Below are 21738 nucleotides of genomic sequence, written 5' to 3'. Positions count from 1 at the left end.
GAGTAACATTCTCTTTTTTCTTACTTCATTGTAAGAATACAGTGTATAATACATACAGTATACAAAAATATGTGTTAATTGGCTGTTCATGCTATTGGTCAACCGTAGGTTGATCTTGTATTAGTCAACCCTACGGGGTTGAGCTTGTTGTGCCTCATATTGTCTTAAACTCAGATTCTTTATAATAAATCCATTTTAATGAAAAGAAATTTAGAAACTGTTTTTACCCACAACAAACAGAAAGTTTTATTAGTTTAAATCGGACAAATGTTAATGCATATCTGTCCTTTTCTTATGTTCCTCAATAGACCCAATGCCTAGTATGCAAAACCTCAGAGAAAGAATCAATCTTGAGGCCTTTTCTTGTGTAAAATTACAACTTTTATTCACCCATGGCTCTACTTGATCCACACTTTTGAAAATGCATATCAAAAAAATATGGTGTCTTATCCTGACTGTGTTAACCTCTTCTTATTCCTCATCCCTTTGCCTCTGAACCTCCTCATCATTTTTTAGATCTTGGCTTAAGCATCTATCTCTCAGGGAAACCCCTCCTGCCCTACTTCTCTGCTTCAACTAAGTTGTTTAGGTTCTTTTGTTGTATTCTCTCAAACAATCTTGTTAATTTCTGTCTCCCCACTAGTCCATAACCACAGTGAGAGCAGCCATGTATCTACTTTTGCCCACCATTTACTGTAGCATCTAGCATGATGTCTGACACATAGTTGACATTCAATAAATATTAGTTGAAAGGACGTAATTCTAGCCCATGACTGTGTGCCAGCTCATCTGGATGTCGTCTTTTGGAGTTGGATAGGACTTGGATATATGTTTTTCTCTGTAAGATATATTTTTCTCTGTAAGGTCCACGAACTATTTACCCATTCAAATTTTAAAATGTATCATCTTATATTTATACAAACAAGTGCATTCACTGCTGAAATTATAGCTTTTCTACACAATTATGTATCCCACTTTCATCTTGCTAAAATAAGATAGCCTTTTAAACCCTGTATGCAAAGTTATGCAACACTGCTGGCAATGCTGATTTCCTTTCCTTTCCCTCTGCTACGTTTTGCTGCAGTTTTCCAGGATTCAGGATTTCACTTGCAGTCTTTTGTAGAGGTCAGGTCAATGTTCTGACCATGCCTGAGGATGGTCAAGAGGAAATCATTGTGTTTTCAAATTACTTTGCCATCGGTCATTTTGTGGCCTGTTTCACACAGCTTGCTGAGACTTGCTTGATTGCCCACAAGCTGTTAGGAAAGGGTTCCAGGTGCTCTCTGGCTTCAGAAGTATACAAGGTCAGTTAGTTTGCTTCAGGGAAGAGCTCAGCCTTTCTGAGGCTGAGCAGACTGGTAATCTTATACGATAAAAAAAAGCCTGTGGCACTGAGGGTTGACAGGCCATGTAGGAATGTCATTGTATATAGTCAAGGTTTTTATAAGAATTAAAAATATTTATTTGCCAAACTGAGTCTTGGGGAAGGCAGAGAACTGTTCTTGTGGAGGGTCTTGTAAATATACATCAAAGTTCATTATAAAGCTTTATAAAAATACACATGCCTAGACCTTACAAAATCAGAATCTCTAGGGGGTAGAATGTGGTGTTTTTCGTCTTTTAGTGAGTCTGTTAAAATACAGCACAGGTTTATTTTTATTTATTTATTTTTTATTTTAGTGTATTATGAGGGTACAAGTGTTAAGATTACGTATATTGCCCATGCCCCCCTCCCTCCTCGAGTAAGAGCTTCAAGCGTGTCCATCCCCCAAATGTTGCACATCTTACTCGTTATGGTTGTATACACCCATCCCCTCCTCTCCCCTCCCACCCTCCCGACACCCGATAAATGTTACTCCTATACGTCCACTTAGGTGTTGATCCGTTAATACCAATTTGCTGGTGAGTACATGTGGTGCTGGTTTTTCCATTCTTGAGATACTTCACTTAGTAGAATGGGTTCCAGCTGTATCCAGGAATATACAAGAGATGCTATATCACCATTGTTTCTTAAAGCTGAGTAGTATTCCCTGGTATACATATACCACATTTCCGCTCATGAATTGATGGGCACATGGGTTGTTTCCACAGCTTTGCAATTGTGAATTGTGCTGCTATAAACATTCGAGTGCAGGTGTCTTTTTCATAAAGTGACTTTTGATCTTTTGGGTAGATGCCCAGTAGTGGAATTGCTGGATCAAATGGTAGATCTACTTGTATCGCTTTGAGGTATCTCCATATTGCTTTCCACAGAGGTTGAACTAGTTTGCAGTCCCACCAGCAGTGTAGGAGTGTTCCTCTCTCTCTGCATCCATGCCAGCATTTGTTGTTTGGGGACTTTTTGATAAAGGCCATTCTCACTGGAGTTAAGTGATATCTCATTGCAGCACAGGTTTAAAAAGCAGATTCCAGAGTCCTCTTTCAAACTCTTGATTTACTAAATGTGGAGCAGGACCTAGGAATCTGCATTTGTAAAGGAGTCATTCCCTTCTCCCCAGTCAGAAGCAGTTTGTTGGAGGACCAGAAACACTGACTAAGCCCAGTCACCTAATTTTGTAGAGAAAACTAAAGCCCTGTCCCAGTGCCTTTCCCATGAGTGGATCTAAATCTAATAAGGGTTCACTGTGACCCAGTTTATGAACTTCATACCTCGGTTCCTAAAATGAGACATTAGATATTGTGTTTTTCTGGGAAGAGGATCCATTACTGTCAAAGATTTTTAGTTGGGTTCAAAATTTTACAAAAATAATACAAAAATATTTGGAAACACATTTTAAGTATGAGATACAACAGGTTCTGGCTCCAAACCAGCAGTCCTTGCTAATGGTTTCCTGTGGTATAAAATAAGATGTGATGCTCGGGATGTATAAAATAGTATGACATTTATATGCTTTGTGGCAGAAGAGAGGCAGATGTCAGAGTGATAGGAGGAAACATTGTGGACATGGTCCTTTTCATCTCTCTTTGTGGTTGTGTAGAATCATCACTCATAGAATATCAAGCCTGGTTTTAAAGCACCCATTCCCCATACTTTTCTTCTGGTGTGCCTACATTAGACTAGGTGTTAAAGAAACCCACATATGTGAAAAAGCTCCTGTCCTGCCTGCTAATTGCTCATAAACTAATGGAGAGGCAAACAGGTGACTGGCTGGAGATACTGTGAAGTGGCTGAGTGAATGTAAGACAATGCTGCGGTAGGACAGGTGAGGAAGCAATAGCTTTAATTCTGAGAGGCTACTTTTGCAACCTAAGTGATGACTCTTATCTGTACAGGAGAAGTTTTAAAACTATGTACATGCACTGGACATGCTAAACATGTTCTTTATTTATCTATGTGTGAGATCGAGCAAATTAAGTTTGCTTGGCTAGGTTAGCCTCAAAGAAGCTTTGAGAGTATACCTTGAAGAGGGAGCAGATTAACTTAAACCTTCAAGCAGTACAGATATTTGCGTTTTCCTCCATGTAAAGTTAAATTTCAGAGTAGACAAAGTTTGTCTTTCCTTATCTTTACTTTCTCACTTTATACCTCATTCCCAGGAGTTTCCCTGGGTGCCTTAATACTTCTCAATCTACCTCCTTATAGGTAAAAATCTGATCAACTTGTCTACACTAAGACTGACATTACTTAGTGTATTACTCTTCCTTAAAATATTTGCCTTTTGATAGGGGAAGAGTTGGCATTAGCCAAAGATTGAAGCCATAATGATAGAATTTCAGGCATCAAAGAAAGCTGAAAGAGAAAACAATTTTGGGTTGAGGATCCATTTGGGGTAACTCACATCACACTAAGGCAGTTACCAGCTCCCAGGATGGAAAGGACCACCCTTCCCCACACCCCCACTGCACATACAGGTAGCCTAAATCTAATACTAGTTATGAAGGCACTTCTTAAAGTCATGTTAGGTTGGAGACATCAGGCCAGCTGGTATTGATCTAGAGCTTCCCTGCCACCCTGGCCACACCTGCTTTCTGCAGGTACACCTTAAAAAGCCTGGTGAGACCCAATGGGGCTTCTCTGGCTCTGTTCCTATATAAGCAATGGTTGCCAGACAAGGAACATAGTATCTGTTTTGGCTGCCTCCCTGAGGGGCTGCTCTACTGTCATAGCTACAGACTTCTTTTTGATTTGTAACTCCTGAGTGTTTTATAATTCATTTATAACAGTTAATCCCATTGGCTTTCTGAATTTCCAAAGGGCATTTTCAGTTAGCATTCTGCATGGAACTTTCCAGAATATATTAGGATAGCACTCATGGAAGCTAATATTTCCCCAAGCTTTACAGCCCAAGATTCAGAAATGGAAGGAAATTTTATCAGTAATTAACCATGATTTTCTTTGAAATATGAAACATATTTCTTTCTGTAAATAAATATTACTTTACATTTTTCTTCTATAGATCTCAAATGTTTAGAATGTGAAACAGTTTCTTCTTTCTATAACTGCTGAAAAGATAACCCATCACAAAGTTTAGCCAGACTGCTTTGGCTGAGTGCTGCTCATTTTCTCAACAGATTTATGAAAAAATCTGCTGTTAAGCCACTTTTTGCTTATTGCTATCTCTCAGGAGAACTTAAATATGTATGTGTGTGCTATTAAAAAAATTAAGAGAAAGGCCATGGAACTAGTATGATCTATTCCCCTGAATCCCTTAACCTTTCCCTGGAATATGTATGATAATTGGGGCAAAGAATTCATTCATCACTTTGGTAGTAGGGAAGTAAACTTAACTTTTCTATAAATTATAAACAGATAAATTTTTTTAATCCTTTAGAGTTTGAATGTAGATTTTGATCAAAATAATAAGATAAGGAAAATGGACCACATGGCTGAACAATATTTGATACCTAAGCTAAATTATATCTTACTGCAATTAGAAATTAGGGATCTGGAAGAAGGAGGTAAGTTAGTTTTTATATATAAAAGTATCCATCTGCAATTAGGGAAGCCCTCAGACAGGATGTGGGATTTGAGTTATATTTTCAGACTTGAGCATGCTTGGTGCTACCACATCAATATAATGTCAGATTAAATATAAATTAGATGACTGATAAAGTTATTAAAAGTATATCACATGAGGAATCCCAGAGGAATTGTCCTGAATAATCTATAATTTAGTAGTCATCACCTTTCATTTAAACTAAATGAAGACTTCAGTTTCCATATTAAGTAGGTTATATGATCTCAAGTCTTTCACATCCTGAGTGTTATGCCCTCTGCAGTGGTCATTTTGCCACATGACTGACTAGCATTTGCATGTCCGCAGCTTTGGTTCTCCAGAGCAATCTTAAATCTCTGTAATAGGCATATGATTTCATTTATATGCTTCTGGTTTAAGTCTGGGACTTTTCCCCCAATGCTATATCTCTTGAAGGAATCAAATTTGCCTTCTTGAGGCAGCATTATGAATTCAAGAGTGCAAAATGGTCATCTCAAAGATGCTTTTCTTATTTAAATAACCTCTCCAGGTTAGAAGTGCCAAAGACTAAAATTGGCAAGAAATGACACTCTTGGCAGGCATGAGAGAAGAATAACTCCCTTACCTTATGTCCTCTTCCTGGTGGGCAAGGACACTCACTCTGACTTTGTTTTAAAGTGCCTGGAGCCAAAGAGCAGCTGTCAAAAGTTAATGATATGTTACCACAAGAAAGATGGATTCCAAGGTGGAGCTAAGTAAATTAGCATGTGGTCTGTGTGCTGGCTGCTGCTAAATCAGCAAACACACATTCACTTCCCTTCAAGGGCAGAGAAACCTTGCCTGCAAGAAAATATTACTCCCTTGACCCTTCTATCTTCTTCTGGCATGAATTTTGAAGGATTATTGTGATGATTTCTTCTTTCAGCTCTGAATACCTTGCAATCATCACTGAGTTACCGTTTCCCAAAATTCAGCTCCTTTACTACTCAGTATTTGTAGAATTGATTTCTCATCTTATCTCCCTTATATGCCTGTCTTCCTCAGTGCCAAAGTCTCCTCACAGAAGAGGCTCACTGATCAGATGCCCAGAGATCAGCCCTTTGCTTTAGTCTCCTTTTGATCTAGCTTTAGAAGCTTGTGTCCATTCACAGTCAATACACATATCTGAAGCAGTGGCACTGTGTGTTCCAAGGTAGGCATATATGTGGTGTAAACATAAACTGAAAAGCATTGCCATCAATTATTTGTCTCATTCAGTTCAGTGGAGCTTGTGTATTTCTCTTTGTTCAAATTACAGTCCTGTGTGTGTGTGTGTGTGTGTGTGTGTGTGTGTGTGTGTGTGTGTGTGTGTGTGTGTTAAATAAAATGGAGGGAGAAGGGTAATTTATAAAAGCATAGAATTTGGAAGATATTAAAATTCTAAAACTTTTTATCTTGGTAAACATTCTCTAGACCATTCTTGACGCAAAAGTTCCTCTTCTTTTTAAGATGCATGTCCCAGGTTTTAAAACCTTAAAACCTCATCTATTAGTTTTTCAAAATTACTTTGAAATCAGGTCTCTATGTCAAGACTGTTTACAACACAATTCTTTACAAACTTAATGATGAAATCCACTTCTTGGTTTTAAAATATCTTTTAAGTAAAAATTTATTGCATATAGGGGAGTTTTCTTTCCTTTGATTAACATGTCTAAAACTTTATAAAATTACATACTATATAATAAGTTTTGGAATTAGTAATAAAATAGAACATTTGATTAAAGAGCAGGGAACAAATACTTAAAAACTTCCACAACTATGACATATACAATATTAAATAAAAATTATAATATGATAAGGTATATTTTCATAGCTATGGACATCTGAAACCTGTTTTTATTTTAAGTCCATTAAAGGCCAAAATGAATAGTAACTTGACTTTTGCACATATCCAGAGAAAAATACTAAAAGTGATTTGAAACATAAGTCTAATTTACTTGTGATCTTTTTCTAATCAAGGCTCTATTAGAATTTAATTCAATATCACTTAATATCTTTTCTTGAAGAGAAGCTTTTGCCTCCCGGGAAACTTGCAACCAAAATCATTGGTCTGATATTTTTCTTCTGAGTGCTAACACCTTTTCCTCTCAGAGTTGTTGTTGTTTTTTTTTTTTTTTTCCCCCTGAAGGGTAGTGGTGGCAGTGGTTGGTGGTGGATATTCCCTAAAATATGAAGAGATGGACAGTTTTCAGGTTTACAGTTACATGGTCAAAATTAAATTTAATATATTGTTTCACTTTACTCAGTTTTCCCATTATTCTCAACAGCTCCATCATCATCTTTAGCTTCCAATTATGCAGCATTGAAGATTAATGATAGTTTACATGTTTTTCTTTTTCCCCTGTTGTGAAGCTTTGCTCCTGAGCTCTTTTGTTCTCTTCTCATGGGCTTTATCCTAGCCTGGGGCTGCTTTATCTTGGAAAGAAATGACCATAGAAGGCATTGCTTTCTTTTTAAAAAGTTAGTTTTTTTTTCTAGTTCCAAGGTGATTGGTCTTTCCTGCTCCACTACTCACAGCATAATCAAGGATGCGTCTGTTTCTTCAGCTGTAAAAACCTGTTGGGGTTGTAAGGATTAAATAAGTGAACGTATTTAAAGTGTTCAGCACAGTGCTGGCATATAGAAATATTAATGTTATTTTATAAAATTTGGAAAATGCAGAACACTACATAGAGAAAAAACACAAAAGTTACCCAAACTCTTACTACTCTGAGTTAACTTTTGATACACATTAAAGTTAGCCATTTTCCCCTCATACATGTAGTATATAAACTACCTTATAATCTGTTTTTTAAAAAATTTTTATTTATTTATTTCAAGATAGGGTCTCACTCTGTCACCCAGGGCTAGAGTGCAGTGGTGTCATCATAGCTCACGGCAATCTCAAACTCCTGGGCTCAAGTGAACCTCCTGCCTCAGCCTCCTGAGTAACTGGGACTATAGGCGAGTGCCACCGTACTGGCTAATTTTTCTATTTTTTTGTAGAATGGGGTCTTGCTCATGCTCAGGCTGGAGTAATCTGCTTTTTATTATAAGTATTTTCCTATATAATTTAGTATTCTTTCATAACATGATTTTTAATAGCTGCACAGTACTCCATTACATAATGTCCTATAATTTAATCAACCAATTTCTACACAGATTTTCATTATCATGAATAAAATTTTTATAAACATGTTTGTACACAAGGCTTTGTGTTCATCTTTCAATTTTCCTTAAAATAAATTCCTGAAAGATAATTACTAGGTAAAACGTATAAACTATTTTAAAGTTTTTTACATTTTTTCATTTTCTGTCCAAAAAGATAGTTGGATTTATTCTACAACCAACAGTGTAGAAGGCCAGTTTTCTTTTCCTTCACATTTTTTACTTGTCTTGCTTTAATCTCATTCTATAATATTTCAGTGCATCAAGCACAGTGCATGAAGCACTCAGCTTCAAGCACATTGTTTCTCAAACAAGATTTGACCATTTATTTCACTCTTTAATATGTTGCAGTTGTTTCCTAATACCATTACAAATCAAAACTCCCTGGTTTAACACGGAGTTGAGACTTCTCCAGCTGCCAGCACTCTCATACTCCTAATTTTATCAACTTCTTTTCTAATTGTTTCTCCCAGTGAACTCACACTCACTGCTTTCTAAATTGCTTTTCTTTCCTCCAGTAAGTGCCTCTTGTCTCAAAATTGGTCTTTAAACTCTACCAGAATGATTTCCTGATTATTTTTCTGTGTCTCCTCTCTCATATTAATTTCTCTCCCTAGAGGCTGCTCAGAACCTAACATAGCTCGTATAGTAAACAAGTATATTATTTTATATCAAGATTCATGCCTAATTTTGTATTGCTTTATAAAATGTGTTTTTCCAGTATTTCATGTGTGCTTTCTCTGCATATTGAAATTGCAGGTTCCTTTTTGATAGAGGCTTGTTCTCCCAATAGTGTCAAGTCTAATATGCTTTACTCAGCAGTCAGTCAATAAATTAGAGTTAGCTGGCTCACAGCTTTTCTTTTTAAGATGAATTGTAAAGCCTTAGCAGTTCTTAAAACATACTTTTGCAGCCCCCAATTCTTTAATATATATCAATTATTTCTTAAAGAGCATGCCACTATAATAGTAAATAGTTTTTTAGCCTAATGAACAGCATTAGCATTCTACCTACTGTATTCCCAGAATTTAAATTCTTAATGATTCTCCTTTTTTTTTTTTTTTTTAATTTATCCTTCTCACTCACTGAGTTTCTTTTGTAGGGTCTACTTTAACCCTTTACTGTCTTCCAGACTGAAGCTGGCATGAGTAATACAAATGTATGCAAATTCTGTAAGAAGGTGCACTGGGCAACTTTCATGCCCGGCCGCATCAGCTTTTGGCTCATCTTTTTACTTCAGCTGTTGCTGAGACCACCATCATCTGAGGTCTAACCAGAGGGAATCTGTGAACTTTCTTCCACTTTCTGCCCTGAGGCTTTTCTATCACCACCTAGGTTACATTTGGATAAGCACAAACCTGAGCCTGTAGGGGAATGAACACCCCATAAGGTAACCCTTAACTCACATGTGCAGTTCTGAGGTACATTCTGCATGATTCTTCAAAGGGTCCCTAGCAGAATCAAACCTGTTGCCAAATGAAGAAATAAAGGCAAGAATTGGAAGACTGTTTGGTGCTCTTAGGTGTTCATAGAAGTTAGGTTAGGCAACACTAACACAGTATATCATATAGCATTTAAGCCAAACTCTGAAGGAAATAAAGGATTGGCCAAAACCAATAATTTGTCTACTTTCACTCAAAGTTATTGTGAAGATACAGAATGAAAAGGGCATACATTGCTTGGAAAAGCACAAAGTACTGCACACATGCAAGATACTGATAATAGTAATAATAATGTTGTTGTATCAGAATAATTAGGTTATAAGAAAATGCTATTTGGGACTTAAACTTCCAGTAGCATTTATCCTTGATTAAAGAATAATCACATATTTTTATTTTGCTTTCACTTCACTTTTAGAATTAGCAGTTTTTAAATTTAAATTGTTCTTTTTATTATTTATTACTTGTAGAGTAATTCCAATCTCAGTTATAACATGATTTTGAACATAAGCTCATTCTTGAACATAATTTTAACTGCCATTTGAATACATTTAGAGTATCACCTCAGTAAAGGTGATTTCTTAAAATATCTTGGCAGAATCCAATATTTTGCCTAGAGTTGTTTCTTTCCTTTCCTCTTAAGAATCTTTAGCAATAGAAAGAACTGTACATGTGAAGTTATACTGTTTTAGAATGAAATGCCAAAATAACTCTAATATAGTTAAAGATAAAGGCCCTGTTCAAAGATCTATATCATGGTTGTCATTAGAAACGTAATTTTAATTCTAATTCTTCATTTCAAATAAAATCAGTAGGTACAATTGGAAGGAAATATGTGGTGTGCTTTCAATAATATAGAGTACATCAGTATTTGTCAAATGTGAATTATAGAAATATTTCCTATACCTCATAGGTATTCCAAGGAAAAAATTAACAATAGATGTTATACTCGAATAGCAAGATAGTGCAAGTTTAAAAATAGTTATTCTGCAGTGTGTCTCTTCATTTTCCAGTGTCATAAGAAAATTATTATTAAACTTTATAATTAAATATGTTGTGCAAATGTGCTGAGTCCATTTACATTTCATGGAATAATTTTATTTGTTCTGCACTAGCTGCCTGGCAGAGAAATTGAACAATGTTTGGTGATACTTTAAAGTTGTAATTTCATCAGCAACTGACTTAGGCAATCTAAATATAAATCTGGAAATAAAAAATGTTGTGTGCTATCTTTGGCTACTCTAAGGAGTGAAATATAGCTTTTCTCACCACTTCCCAGTAGACTTTTCCTGGGAAGTCAGTTGTCATTGTTCTGGCAAGTGCCTTTTCATCTAAACAGTGGTAACATTAAAAGGAAAACTATGAGGTTTACAAAGAAATATATTTTAAAAATAGTTTTTAAAAATTATAATAGTAAGAATATGAAAAAAATACAGAAATGTGGAAAGTAAAAAAGTATCTTCCACAACTAAGAGTATATCCTTCCATATCTTCTCCCATACATATATAACACTAAATATAATGTATACATACATGTATACTTTACATAAAAAGGATATACTATCCCTGATATTCTATAACTTTGCCTTTTAATTTCAACAGTATATCATGGTGTTCTTACATGGTGTTCTATATGTTCTTACAGTGCATATAGTCCTATCTTATTTTTTCCAAAGTCTATAGAGCATACTATTTTATATATTTTTTTTATTTTTATTTTTTTGAGACAGAGTCTCACTTTGTTGCCCAGGCTAGAGTGAGTGCCGTGGCGTCAGCCTAGCTCACAGCAATCTCAAACTCTTGGGGTCAAGTGATCCTCCTGCCTCAGCCTCCTGAGTAGCTGGGACTACAGGCATGCACTACCATGCTCAGCTAATTTTTTCTATATATATTAGTTGGCCAATTAATTTATTTCTATTTATAGTAGAGATGGGGTCTCGCTCTTCCTCAGGCTGATTTCGAACTCCTGACCTCCAGCAATCTGCCCACCTTGGCCTCCCAGAGTGCTAGGATTACAGGCATGAGCCACCGCGCCCAGCCCAAGCATACTATTTTATAAATGAAAAAACCTGAACGTCTGTTGATGAGCATGTATCATATATATGTCTGTGTGTGTGTGTGTGTAATTCATAATGATTTTAAATTATATAATTAATAGCTGTACAGGATTTTTAAAAATTGAAAAATTGTACATATCTATGTACAATTTGATGTACATTTGATGATTACATTTGATGTTTTAAATATTCAAGTCAGGGTAGTTACATATCCATCACCTCATACATTTATCATTTTTTGTGCTAAGAATATTCAAAAATCTCTCTTCTAGCTTTTTTGTAATATAAAATATCTCACTGTTAACCATAGTCATCTCCTGTTCAGTAGAATATCCTAGGATTTTGAAAAATTGAACTATGTAGATGGTCTTTGCCTCATTCTAGGCAAAGATTGCCTCAGAGGCTATCTTTTTTTTTCAGCAGTTTAAAGTTTTTTTTATTCATTATGAATGTAATTTTAAACAATATATGTATAACTTCATTTATTGATTTATCAGCTTTAGAAATTATGGAAGTGAAGAAGGACTGCTGTGCAGGGAGATGCCTAACTTGACATTCTCAAGAGATATGTTTTTAGAATTTCAGAATTCCCTGCTTCATACATGCCATCCTATCACTTAATTTCACCCATAAAGTTCTGTTAACTAGCACTGTGATTCTCAACTGGGAGGGAGCCAACAGCCCACCAGAAGAACATACCAGAATCTTTGAGAAGGTCTTTTTCAAAATGCATGTCTTCCTTCCTAAACCCAAGTGGAATGTGCTTACCTGATTGAAATCACCACATGTAATTTCAGATGTTAGGAATGTGTTGTGTAGATAGTGTAGAAGCAAAACACCAAGATAAACAATTTTTTAAAAACCCAAATTAATATATATCAATGCTAAAACATTTAAGTAGTGAACATTTTTTTTTTTTTCAGGTTAAGGGGCATCATTGTTTTAGATCTCTTCATCCTATTATTTCATTATTAGCACTAGCAGAGGGCTGTCTTATCTGTTCACTTTACATGAGTTCTTATGTAACCAATAATGAGTGGAGTAACCCATAATAGGGATATGAATGGCATAGCATGGTTGGGCTCACTGCTGAGATGAGTGACTATCTTCTGAATTCTAGAAGAGGGCAAGTCAAATTTGTATCTAGCAAAATTACTATCATGGGGCCTTTAGAGGTCACTGTCATAGTTGAAACTCTGAGCACTAGCTCTGTTAATATCAAACCAAATCCATCATCTTTTATGCCTTTAAACCTGGTAGAAAACTCTTAGAGGTCTGTGATTCTGTCTATTTGAAGATCCACCTGACTAGGTACAGTGGAGTCTAAAAATGACAATAACAAGGACATGCTTGTCTGGAGGGTTGGTTCCACACTGCTTTGAGTTTTCTCTACAGCACCTCAGGGTAAGTGAAAAGGCTGAGATGAGAAGTACTAATGGAGTTCTCTGACTGTTTTATCTGCAGACTGCAGCTGAATATGTAAAATCTCGACTCCCAGAGGCCCTTAAACACCATCTTCAGGACTACGAGAAAGACAAAGAAAATAGTGTATTGTCTTACCAGACCATCCTTGAACAGCAGATTTTATCAATTGACCGAGAAATGCTAGAAAAATTGACTGTATCTTATGATGAAGCAGGTATGTTTGTCTTTAATACACACACACAATTTTTTTCCTTTTGGAAAAATTTTCATTATAGATCTTGAATAAAGTAGGAACCTTTTCTGAAGTAGAAGGTTAAGGGCAAATTGGATTCAAAGTTATATAACATGGACTAATAGTAAGTTTCTTCTCTGCAGTTTTAGTATCAAAACTTTGTCAGAAGATTCTTAAAAATGGCTCTTAAATATCAAATCTCTTTAAGTTTCTGCTTTTTTTTTTTTTTTCAAATGGAATTTTTCTGTCCTTTTATTAACCATGTACTCTTAAACTGTTACTTCAGTTTTGGATACCAGTCGAAAACCTTTACATCCTATAATCCAAGAACTGTTATTTGATTCAGATTTTTTTTTAAAATTTCAGCTTCTTTTCTAAAGAGGTACTATTTTTTTCTTCAACTGTTAAACTGAACTTGACTTTCTTTTTCTTAGCAACACAGGGACAACCACACCAGAGACTTCATTTCACTGCTTACCATAACTTCATCTCATCCAGGGAAGCTTATTAATGAATTATGGGCAGACCTCTTCATAATACTATTTTAATCTACTATGTGGTCTGTCAGCTAAAACCAAATTTTAATGAAATGAGTGTAGTGTTACTTTGCATTATTAAAAATCTTTAATTAAACTTAGCAGCAAAAAAATCCTGATTAAAATTGCCATACCTCTCCCCCTACCAAAACAAAACCAAAAACTGGAAGAAAAAGTATAAGAAAATAGGTTTCTGATGGTCAAATTTTGATAGTATTAATATTTATTTTAATGCCAGGAACTTCTGTTTTTATTTCCACAAGAATACTTTTAGCATGCCATCTTATTTTCTCATCATAATCTAAGCATGCTTAATACTGACATTATTAATATTTGGTTTCAAGCTTGAATAACAAACAGAAGAGCAATTAAAAAAATTATACTACATTTGCCTATCCACTAATACAATTTTCTAGTTATTAAGCTTTCCCCATTTACATTCTACCCTCTAACCCCTTCATGTCCCTTTTAAGCAGGATCTACATTTCTAGCCTTGCCCAGAACATCTCTACTTTGATTCACTTTTGCTTTATTAATTTTCCAGACACATTGGCTGTTTTTCTGCCTGTTGGATTGTTTGTTATTTGGTCTCTGTATTTGTCTTACTTTCAGTATTCTTCTCATTGGAATTCTTATTCATCTCTTATCCCTAATGGAATAAAGTAAGATTGTGATAAGTGCCAATCAAAATAATATTTAAATATTCATAGCATATTATAGATCATAGAACTGTAAGTCCACCCACTTCCTATCCCCATAACCATTTTATGGTACTAAAACTGAGACCCATACATTTGCTTGAAATAATGCAGTTACTTAGTTGTATAGCAGGGAATCCAACCTCCTAATTACTAATCAAGCTGTGCTTTTACCAGCTAATGCAAGTTCCCATTTGCTTGGTAAGCAATCAGTGAATGCATAGCAATATACTAGGCAGTTGAAAGAAAGAGAGAAGAGCATTGAAAAGATGGGGAGAAATTTGAGATGTAGAAAACATAGATCTTGCTTGAAGTCTAGCTGGGGAGATAAAACATACACGTATAACCTCTGGAGAAAAATTCCTGAGGAATTTGGGACAATTATATCTTGTAATATCCACAAGTTATTAAAGTTAAGCTGAGATGTGGAGTCAAGGAATAATGAGAGTGGATCAAGTTTTCCATGGAATTTTTTAAGGTAGGGCATTAGTTTAAACCTTGAAGAACAAAATGGTGAACTTATATTTGTGAAGAGAACAAGGATGCCTTCTAGTTGATGAAGGATCATAAATAATCACCCAAGTGGAAATGAACATCAGCTGCAACCTCCCACCACTCCATTTTCCCCTTCTTCAGCAGTAATTTTCCACTCTTCTACATTGTTGTTGAGCAACTATTGGTCTTCAGAGATTCACTTGTGTGTGGCTTTTATTTATTTATTTATTTTTTGAGACAGAGTCTCGCTTTGTTGCCCAGGCTAGAGTGAGTGCTGTGGCGTCAGCCCAGCTCACCGCAACCTCAAACTCCTGGGCTCAAGCAATCCTACTGCCTCAGCCTCCCGAGTAGCTGGGACTACAGGCATGCACCACCATGCCCGGCTAATTTTTTTTGTATATATATTTTTAGTTGGTCAATTAATTTCTTTCTATTTTTAGTAGAGACGGGGGTCTCACTCTTGCTCAGGCTGGTTTCGAACTCCTGACCTTGAGCAATCTGCCCACCTCGGCCTCCAAAGTGCTAGGATTACAAACATGAGCCACTGCGCCCGGCCTTTCTGTGGCTTTTAGTAGCAACTACTTAGTCATGGAATCAATCTGTCAATAAACTCTGTAGCATCAAATAGTAGAAATAAACACAGGATTGAGAGTTAGGGGATCTAAATTCTAGGCCTTCCCTCTAGTGTATTACTGGTGTGATCTTCAACAAATTAACCTCTTAGAACCTCTGTTTCTTCATCTATTAAGTAGAGCTAATAATATCTCACAAGGGTCATTGTAATAATAAAATATTATAAATTTGTGGTTTATATATTTGTAATAGTAAAATGTATGTTTGGGGAAGTCCTTAGAAATCATATTGTAAATGCTAATTAATGCCACTAATGTTGAATGAGAACAGGTTTGGATCTTGGCTATCCCTCAGACCAGTTTAAAGTACAGTTGACCCTTCAATAACATGGGGGTTAAGGAAACCAACCGCCTACAAAGTCAAAAATCCATGTATAACTTTTGACTACATCAAAACTTAACTACTAATATTCTACTGTTGACCAGAAGCCTTACTGATAACATAAGCAGTCAATTAACACATACTTTTATATGTTAATATGTATTATATATTGTATTCTGGCCAGGTGTAGTGGCTCACGACTATAAGACTATAATTCCAGCATGTTGGGAGGCTGAGGCAGGAGGATTGCTTGAGACCAGGAATTCAAAACCAGCCTGTACAACATTATGAGACCCTGTCTCTACAAAATAATTAAAATATTAGGGTGTGGTGTTACACATCTGTTGTCTTAGCTACTCTGGAGGCTGAGGCAGGAGGATTGCTTGAGCCCAGAATTTCAAGGCTGCAATGAGCTATGATCACGTCATTGCTCTCCGGCCTGTGCAACAGAACAACACCCTGACTCTAATAAATAATAATATATTTGATTATACTGTATTCTTATAATAAAGTAAGCTAGAAAAGAATATATTATGAAAATCATAAGAAAGAGAAAATATATTTACTATTCACTAAGTAGAAATGGATCATCATAAAAATCTTCATCCTCATCATCTTCACATTGAGTAGGCTGAGAAGGAGGCGAAAGAGGAGAGGATTGTCTTGCTATCTCAGAAGTGACAGAGAAGGGAAGAAAATCTACACTTAAGTGGACTCACGTGATTCAAACTCATGTTTTTTAAGGATCACCTGTACTCTTAGTCTTTTCTTAGCATGTAGTGTTTGGGGAGGCAGAGGGAAATTTTAAAAAATTATCTTCAGAAGCTTAGAGAAGTCAAACAACATCGATTTGTTAAATTGCCCACTATGGGCTCAGTTTGCCTTTGATCCTCTCTGCATGAGGTGATGCAGGGTGGCAGATTTGGTGGGGGCTGTGTGTATGTATGAGTCAATGAGTGTCATTGTGCGTTGTAAATTCAAAAGGTCCCTGCCTTCTCCTCATAACTCATATATTAATGATTTCCATGAAAGGAAGAGGAGAAGAGGAAAGAAGAAGAGGAAAAGACATCACTATTTAACAGAAAAATGTTTCATCATAATACAAAGAAATTAGGATGGAAAATTAATAATAGTATTCAATATCTTCAGATATAACAATCCCATACAGAAGGCCACTGACTTATGATGGCTCGACTTGGGTACCCATACAACCATTCTGTTTTTCACTTTCAGTACAGTATTCAGTAAATTACATGAGACACTCAGCACTTCATTATAAAATAGGCTATGTGTTAGGTGATTTTGCCCAACTGCAGGATAATATAAGTGTTCTGAGCATGTTTAAGGTAGGCTAAGCTAAGCTATGATATTAAGTAGGTTAAGTATATTAAATGCATTTTCAACTTATGATATTTTCAACTTAGAATGGGTTTATCTGGTTGTGACCTCATTGTAGGTCGAGGAGCATCTGTACTAACACACTCATTTGTTTCAGCTGCTTAGCTTCTTTCCATGCTATCTGAGTTTTGACTTTCCCACATTCTTAATTAAGCTCTGTCAGTTTTAGGAAGTAGTTAATTGTTAGTTAGAAGATATCTTGGTCTCTAGAGAGGTTAATTTGTCTTTAATGCTCATCCACTGATAAATCAGCCTGAGTGACTTAATGACAATTACCACTATTTGTGACTTCCAAACTTCTAAAAACCAATTAATGGGAAAAAAAAAAACAAAACAAAACACTTAGACACTTGTCTAAAAGCATTAGCTCAGAACGTTTTCTCTCTAACCTTCTTATCTGTCTTTCTATATTTGTGTGTCCTCTCTTCCCTTTTAAATACGTATGCACCTTAATGCTTTACCTGTGCACAATTTAACTATCCAGCACCCTGAAATTCAGCAAAGATATGGGAAGTGAGCAAAAACCATGTGTGTGGGCCAGGTGCAGTGGCTCATGCTTGTAATCCTAGCACTCTGGGAGGCCAAGGTGGGCAATCACTCGAGGTCAGGAGTTCAAAACGAGCCTGAACAAGAGCAAGACCCTGTCTCTACTAAAAATAGAAAGAAATTAATTGGCCAACTAAAAATATACAGAAAAAATTAGCCGGGCATGGTGGCTCATGCCTGTAGTCCCAGCTACTTGGGAGGCTGAGGCAGAAGGATCGCTTGAACCCAGGAGTTTGAGGTTGCTGTGAGCTAGGCTGACACCACGGCACTCTAGCCAGGGCAACAGAGTGAGACTCTGTCTCAAAAAACAAAAACCTTGTGTGTGCAACCATACAATGTCACAGAATTGTGGACAAGTTCATACAGCAGAAGCTTTAGAGTCTCACCTAGAATCTACATATTTTTATTTTATATAGTTATGACTAGCTAGATCATATTTTCCAATGTGATATTTTCTTTTCTAAATTCTTTTTCTGACTTTAAGTGTTACACTTTAATTGTGGAAATAAGTATAAATAACAGTTTAACAGAAAATAAGAAAATAATAATTATTAGTATCTTACCATTTTAAACATTTTGGTATATTTCTCTGTAGGCATTTTAAAATGTGGTTAGTATCTTGTAGTTTTATATCCTGCATTTTCCACTTAACAATTGCTACATAAGCACCTACTCATTTCATTAAAGCCTCTTCATGTTCAGATAATTTTAATGGCTACATACTATTCTATTTGAAAATACCACTCACTAAATATTCTCCTATGTTGGATATTTATGTTTTTTGTTTTAATTTTTATTTTGCTATTATGAATAATACTACAAGAAATATGCTGTGTATTTGCTGCATTTCATATTACTCTAGAGTATAGACTTCAGCAACCATAAGAGTTTAGAATTAAAATTACAAGGTGAGGAAAGGGGGTGATACTTGGAGAAGTGACACTGAGAAGAGTAAGGAATGAGAACAAAGAGCAAATCTATAAAAAGCACTTATCAGATCCCCAACATATTACTGCACTCAAAGTCATTATTAGCATTCACAAATTCATTGACATCATTGATCTTCTTAACGGTGACCTTGATTCACAGAGAAAAGGTTCAATAATGTTTATTTTACTTTGTATATAAAGACAGAATTGTGTAAGCCAGTATATTAATCTTTTCATGCTGGTATAACAAAATACCATAGACTGGTTGATTATAAACAACAGAGTTTATTTTCCACAGTTCTGGAAGCTGGGAGGTTTAAGATCAAGGTGCCAGCAGATTTGGTGTCTGTAAGGGCCTGCTTTCTCATAGATGGCTATCTTTTTGCTGTAATCTCACATGACAGAAAGGGTGAGGGATCTCTCTGGGGCCTCTTTTATAAGGGCACTAATCCCATTCACAAGGGGTCTGCCCTCATGACCTGATCACCTTCCAAAGGCCCCACATCCAAATACAGGCGTCCTCAGACTATGGCCCGTGGGCCGCAGACCACATTTGGGTGTTTTTGCCCGTTTGTTTTTTTACTTCAAAATAAGATATGTGCAGTGTGCATAGGAATTTGTTCATAGTTTTTTAAAACTATAGTCTGGCCCTCCAATGGTCTGAGGGACAGTGAACTGGCCCCCTGTTTAAAAAGTTTGAGCACCCCCTAATACCTTGAGATTAGGTTTTGACATGTAAATTTTGAGGAGAAAAAACATTTAGACTATAACACCAGTTTAGAAAGATTTTTGTCTAAATGAAAAATTTTGATCATTTCAGGAATTAAGATGGGTCATGGTAGAAAGAGGACTTGGAATGAAAAGACCCAGATTCTATTCCCAGCTATCCTGCCAACCAGTTATATGACCTTGAGCAGCAAGTCACCAAACCTTCCTAAAGCCCATTTCCCCATAAACTGATGGCATGAGCAGGATCTCATTGATGTCTTCCAGTTCTAAAACTATGCTTCTGGTCTCTTGACAATGGAAAACTTGAGTAGCTATAATTTTTACAAGGTTGTATGTAGCTTTGGGTTTTCCATTTGCTCTGTTGCCTTTCTCCTCTCTTTTGCACATACCACATAACTTGGACCTCATTTCTAACTAAAAGAAGACCACCACTCAGCTTTCATAGCATCTACACATGAATATGCCAGGCATACTTTTATTGGTGAGATGAGGAATGAGACTGTATGTATTAGTCAAACAAAAGTAGGTTTTGGAAGAAGAGGTTCTGAGCTAGGACTCCTTTATGAGTCCTTGTTAAGAAAGTTTTAGATCCTTTTATTAGTGTTTATTAATACTAAGCAAAACCCAGAGTTTTTAATAAGTAAGACATGGTTTGCATTTGATCTATTAATGTTTTTATTTAATTGAAGTACAAGTTTATACACATTTCAGTAGATTGGGCTTACCATGGAGAAATTTCTAAGGAAAGCGGTGGTATAATCTGAGAACAAGAGATCAAAATAGCATTTTGATAGACATTTCACACTGTCTCAGAGAATACCAATAACCAAAATATTCATTATTTGTCATAGTGGGCAAAAGTCGATGAGTTGAAATACCAAGAGAGGGAATCTTTACTTTTGTTGTTTATTTTTATGCTTGAGTATTATTCATGTTTCTGTAAGTGATCTCAAATTCTAGTTTTAATTTTTTTTTTAAGTCTGGGCACGAATAACTAACCTATGTATTGCCTTGCTAAGGATAAAGTGGTATGGTTTGTAATGCTTTGTGTTTGCAGGAACTGTGAGGAGAGAAGGCACATTTATTTGAGAGTGATACCCTCTGTCACAGACTCAATAACCCTAAATCATGGGAGCTGAGAAGTCTGGAATTAGGACTAATGAGCTGAGTACTTTCCTCCTTGGGAAAAACTTAGTATAGTTACTATCTTGCTGCAGTTGCCTAAGTTGCTGCTTAGATCTTCTTCTTCTCAGAATTATGAGACCAGCAAGGACTTTATTTCTGTTCTTACAGTTCACCATATAGCTTTCCAATGAGCACATATTTCTACCAACTAGAAAGAGCACTTATGAGTAGAAAGTTAACTAGATAGTGCAGATGAAGAAAGGAGAAAACTCAGCTGATTGTTTTTTGTGTTCATTTCAGCATCAGTTAAGCTGAGGGACCTGCTGGTCCATTTACAGTCACATACAGCTTTCCCAGAGGAGGTGAGAAAGAAGGAGCAGCATTAATTTTTCAAACTTTGCTTTGTGATTCCTTGATGCCACTCTCCATTAGAAATTCATGAAAGCTGAGCCCAAGCAAAGCTACCTGCAGTGAAGACACACCAACCTCTGTAATGTACTTTTTGGGAAAAAATAGCTTCTGAAAAGGGTAGGAGAAGGAACTCTAAGCAATTTAGGAAGTAGCTGGAGGGTTACCTCCTATTGAGCTTATTTTATCCCTCTTAAAATAGATGGTAACTGAAAGTTACATCTACGTTTTAATTGAGCCATTAGTGTCATAGTAATCAGTGATCTCAAAAGGAAAGCCATTTACTGTCATGGGGAAAAAATTGAACACGTATCCAGAAATCAAACCTAGGAAAGAGTGTGTGAATTATTTAGGGCCTTTCCAGGTTTGCTAAGAACATAAAAAATATAGTAAAAGGCATTTGCAGGAAATTCTCCACTCTAACAAATAGAGTGAATTTCACAGTGTATTTTGAAAACGCCTCCTAAGGGAAGAGGTGACATTGAGATTTCCTTACTTTATATCTTCAATCAGGATGCCATTTCTGAGCTCAAAAGGTATCCTCTCCAGGGGCTTGCTGACAGGAATTGGAGTTTTGGAAGGAAGACAGAAACAGGGCCCAAAAGAAACTTATAAAAGGTAGTTTAATATTGGCTGTGCAAACTCTGACACCAACTTCTGGCTTT

General features: G+C 36.0%; 1 protein-coding gene across 1 annotated transcript in view; it reads left to right on the top strand.

Annotated features, from left to right (window-relative positions):
* PPM1L (protein phosphatase, Mg2+/Mn2+ dependent 1L) overlaps positions 1-21738 on the top strand; it is a 280128-nt gene that overhangs the window by 177069 nt on the left and 81321 nt on the right. The window contains exon 2 of the mRNA XM_012782771.3: positions 13063-13237. Coding sequence (XP_012638225.1) covers positions 13063-13237 — 175 coding nt within the window. The remainder of the gene's footprint in view (positions 1-13062; positions 13238-21738) is intronic.

The sequence above is a fragment of the Microcebus murinus genome, chromosome 1 (genome assembly GCF_040939455.1).
Source record: "Microcebus murinus isolate Inina chromosome 1, M.murinus_Inina_mat1.0, whole genome shotgun sequence".
Lineage (NCBI taxonomy): Eukaryota > Metazoa > Chordata > Mammalia > Primates > Cheirogaleidae > Microcebus > Microcebus murinus.
This window is presented reverse-complemented; position numbering and strand designations above follow the sequence as displayed.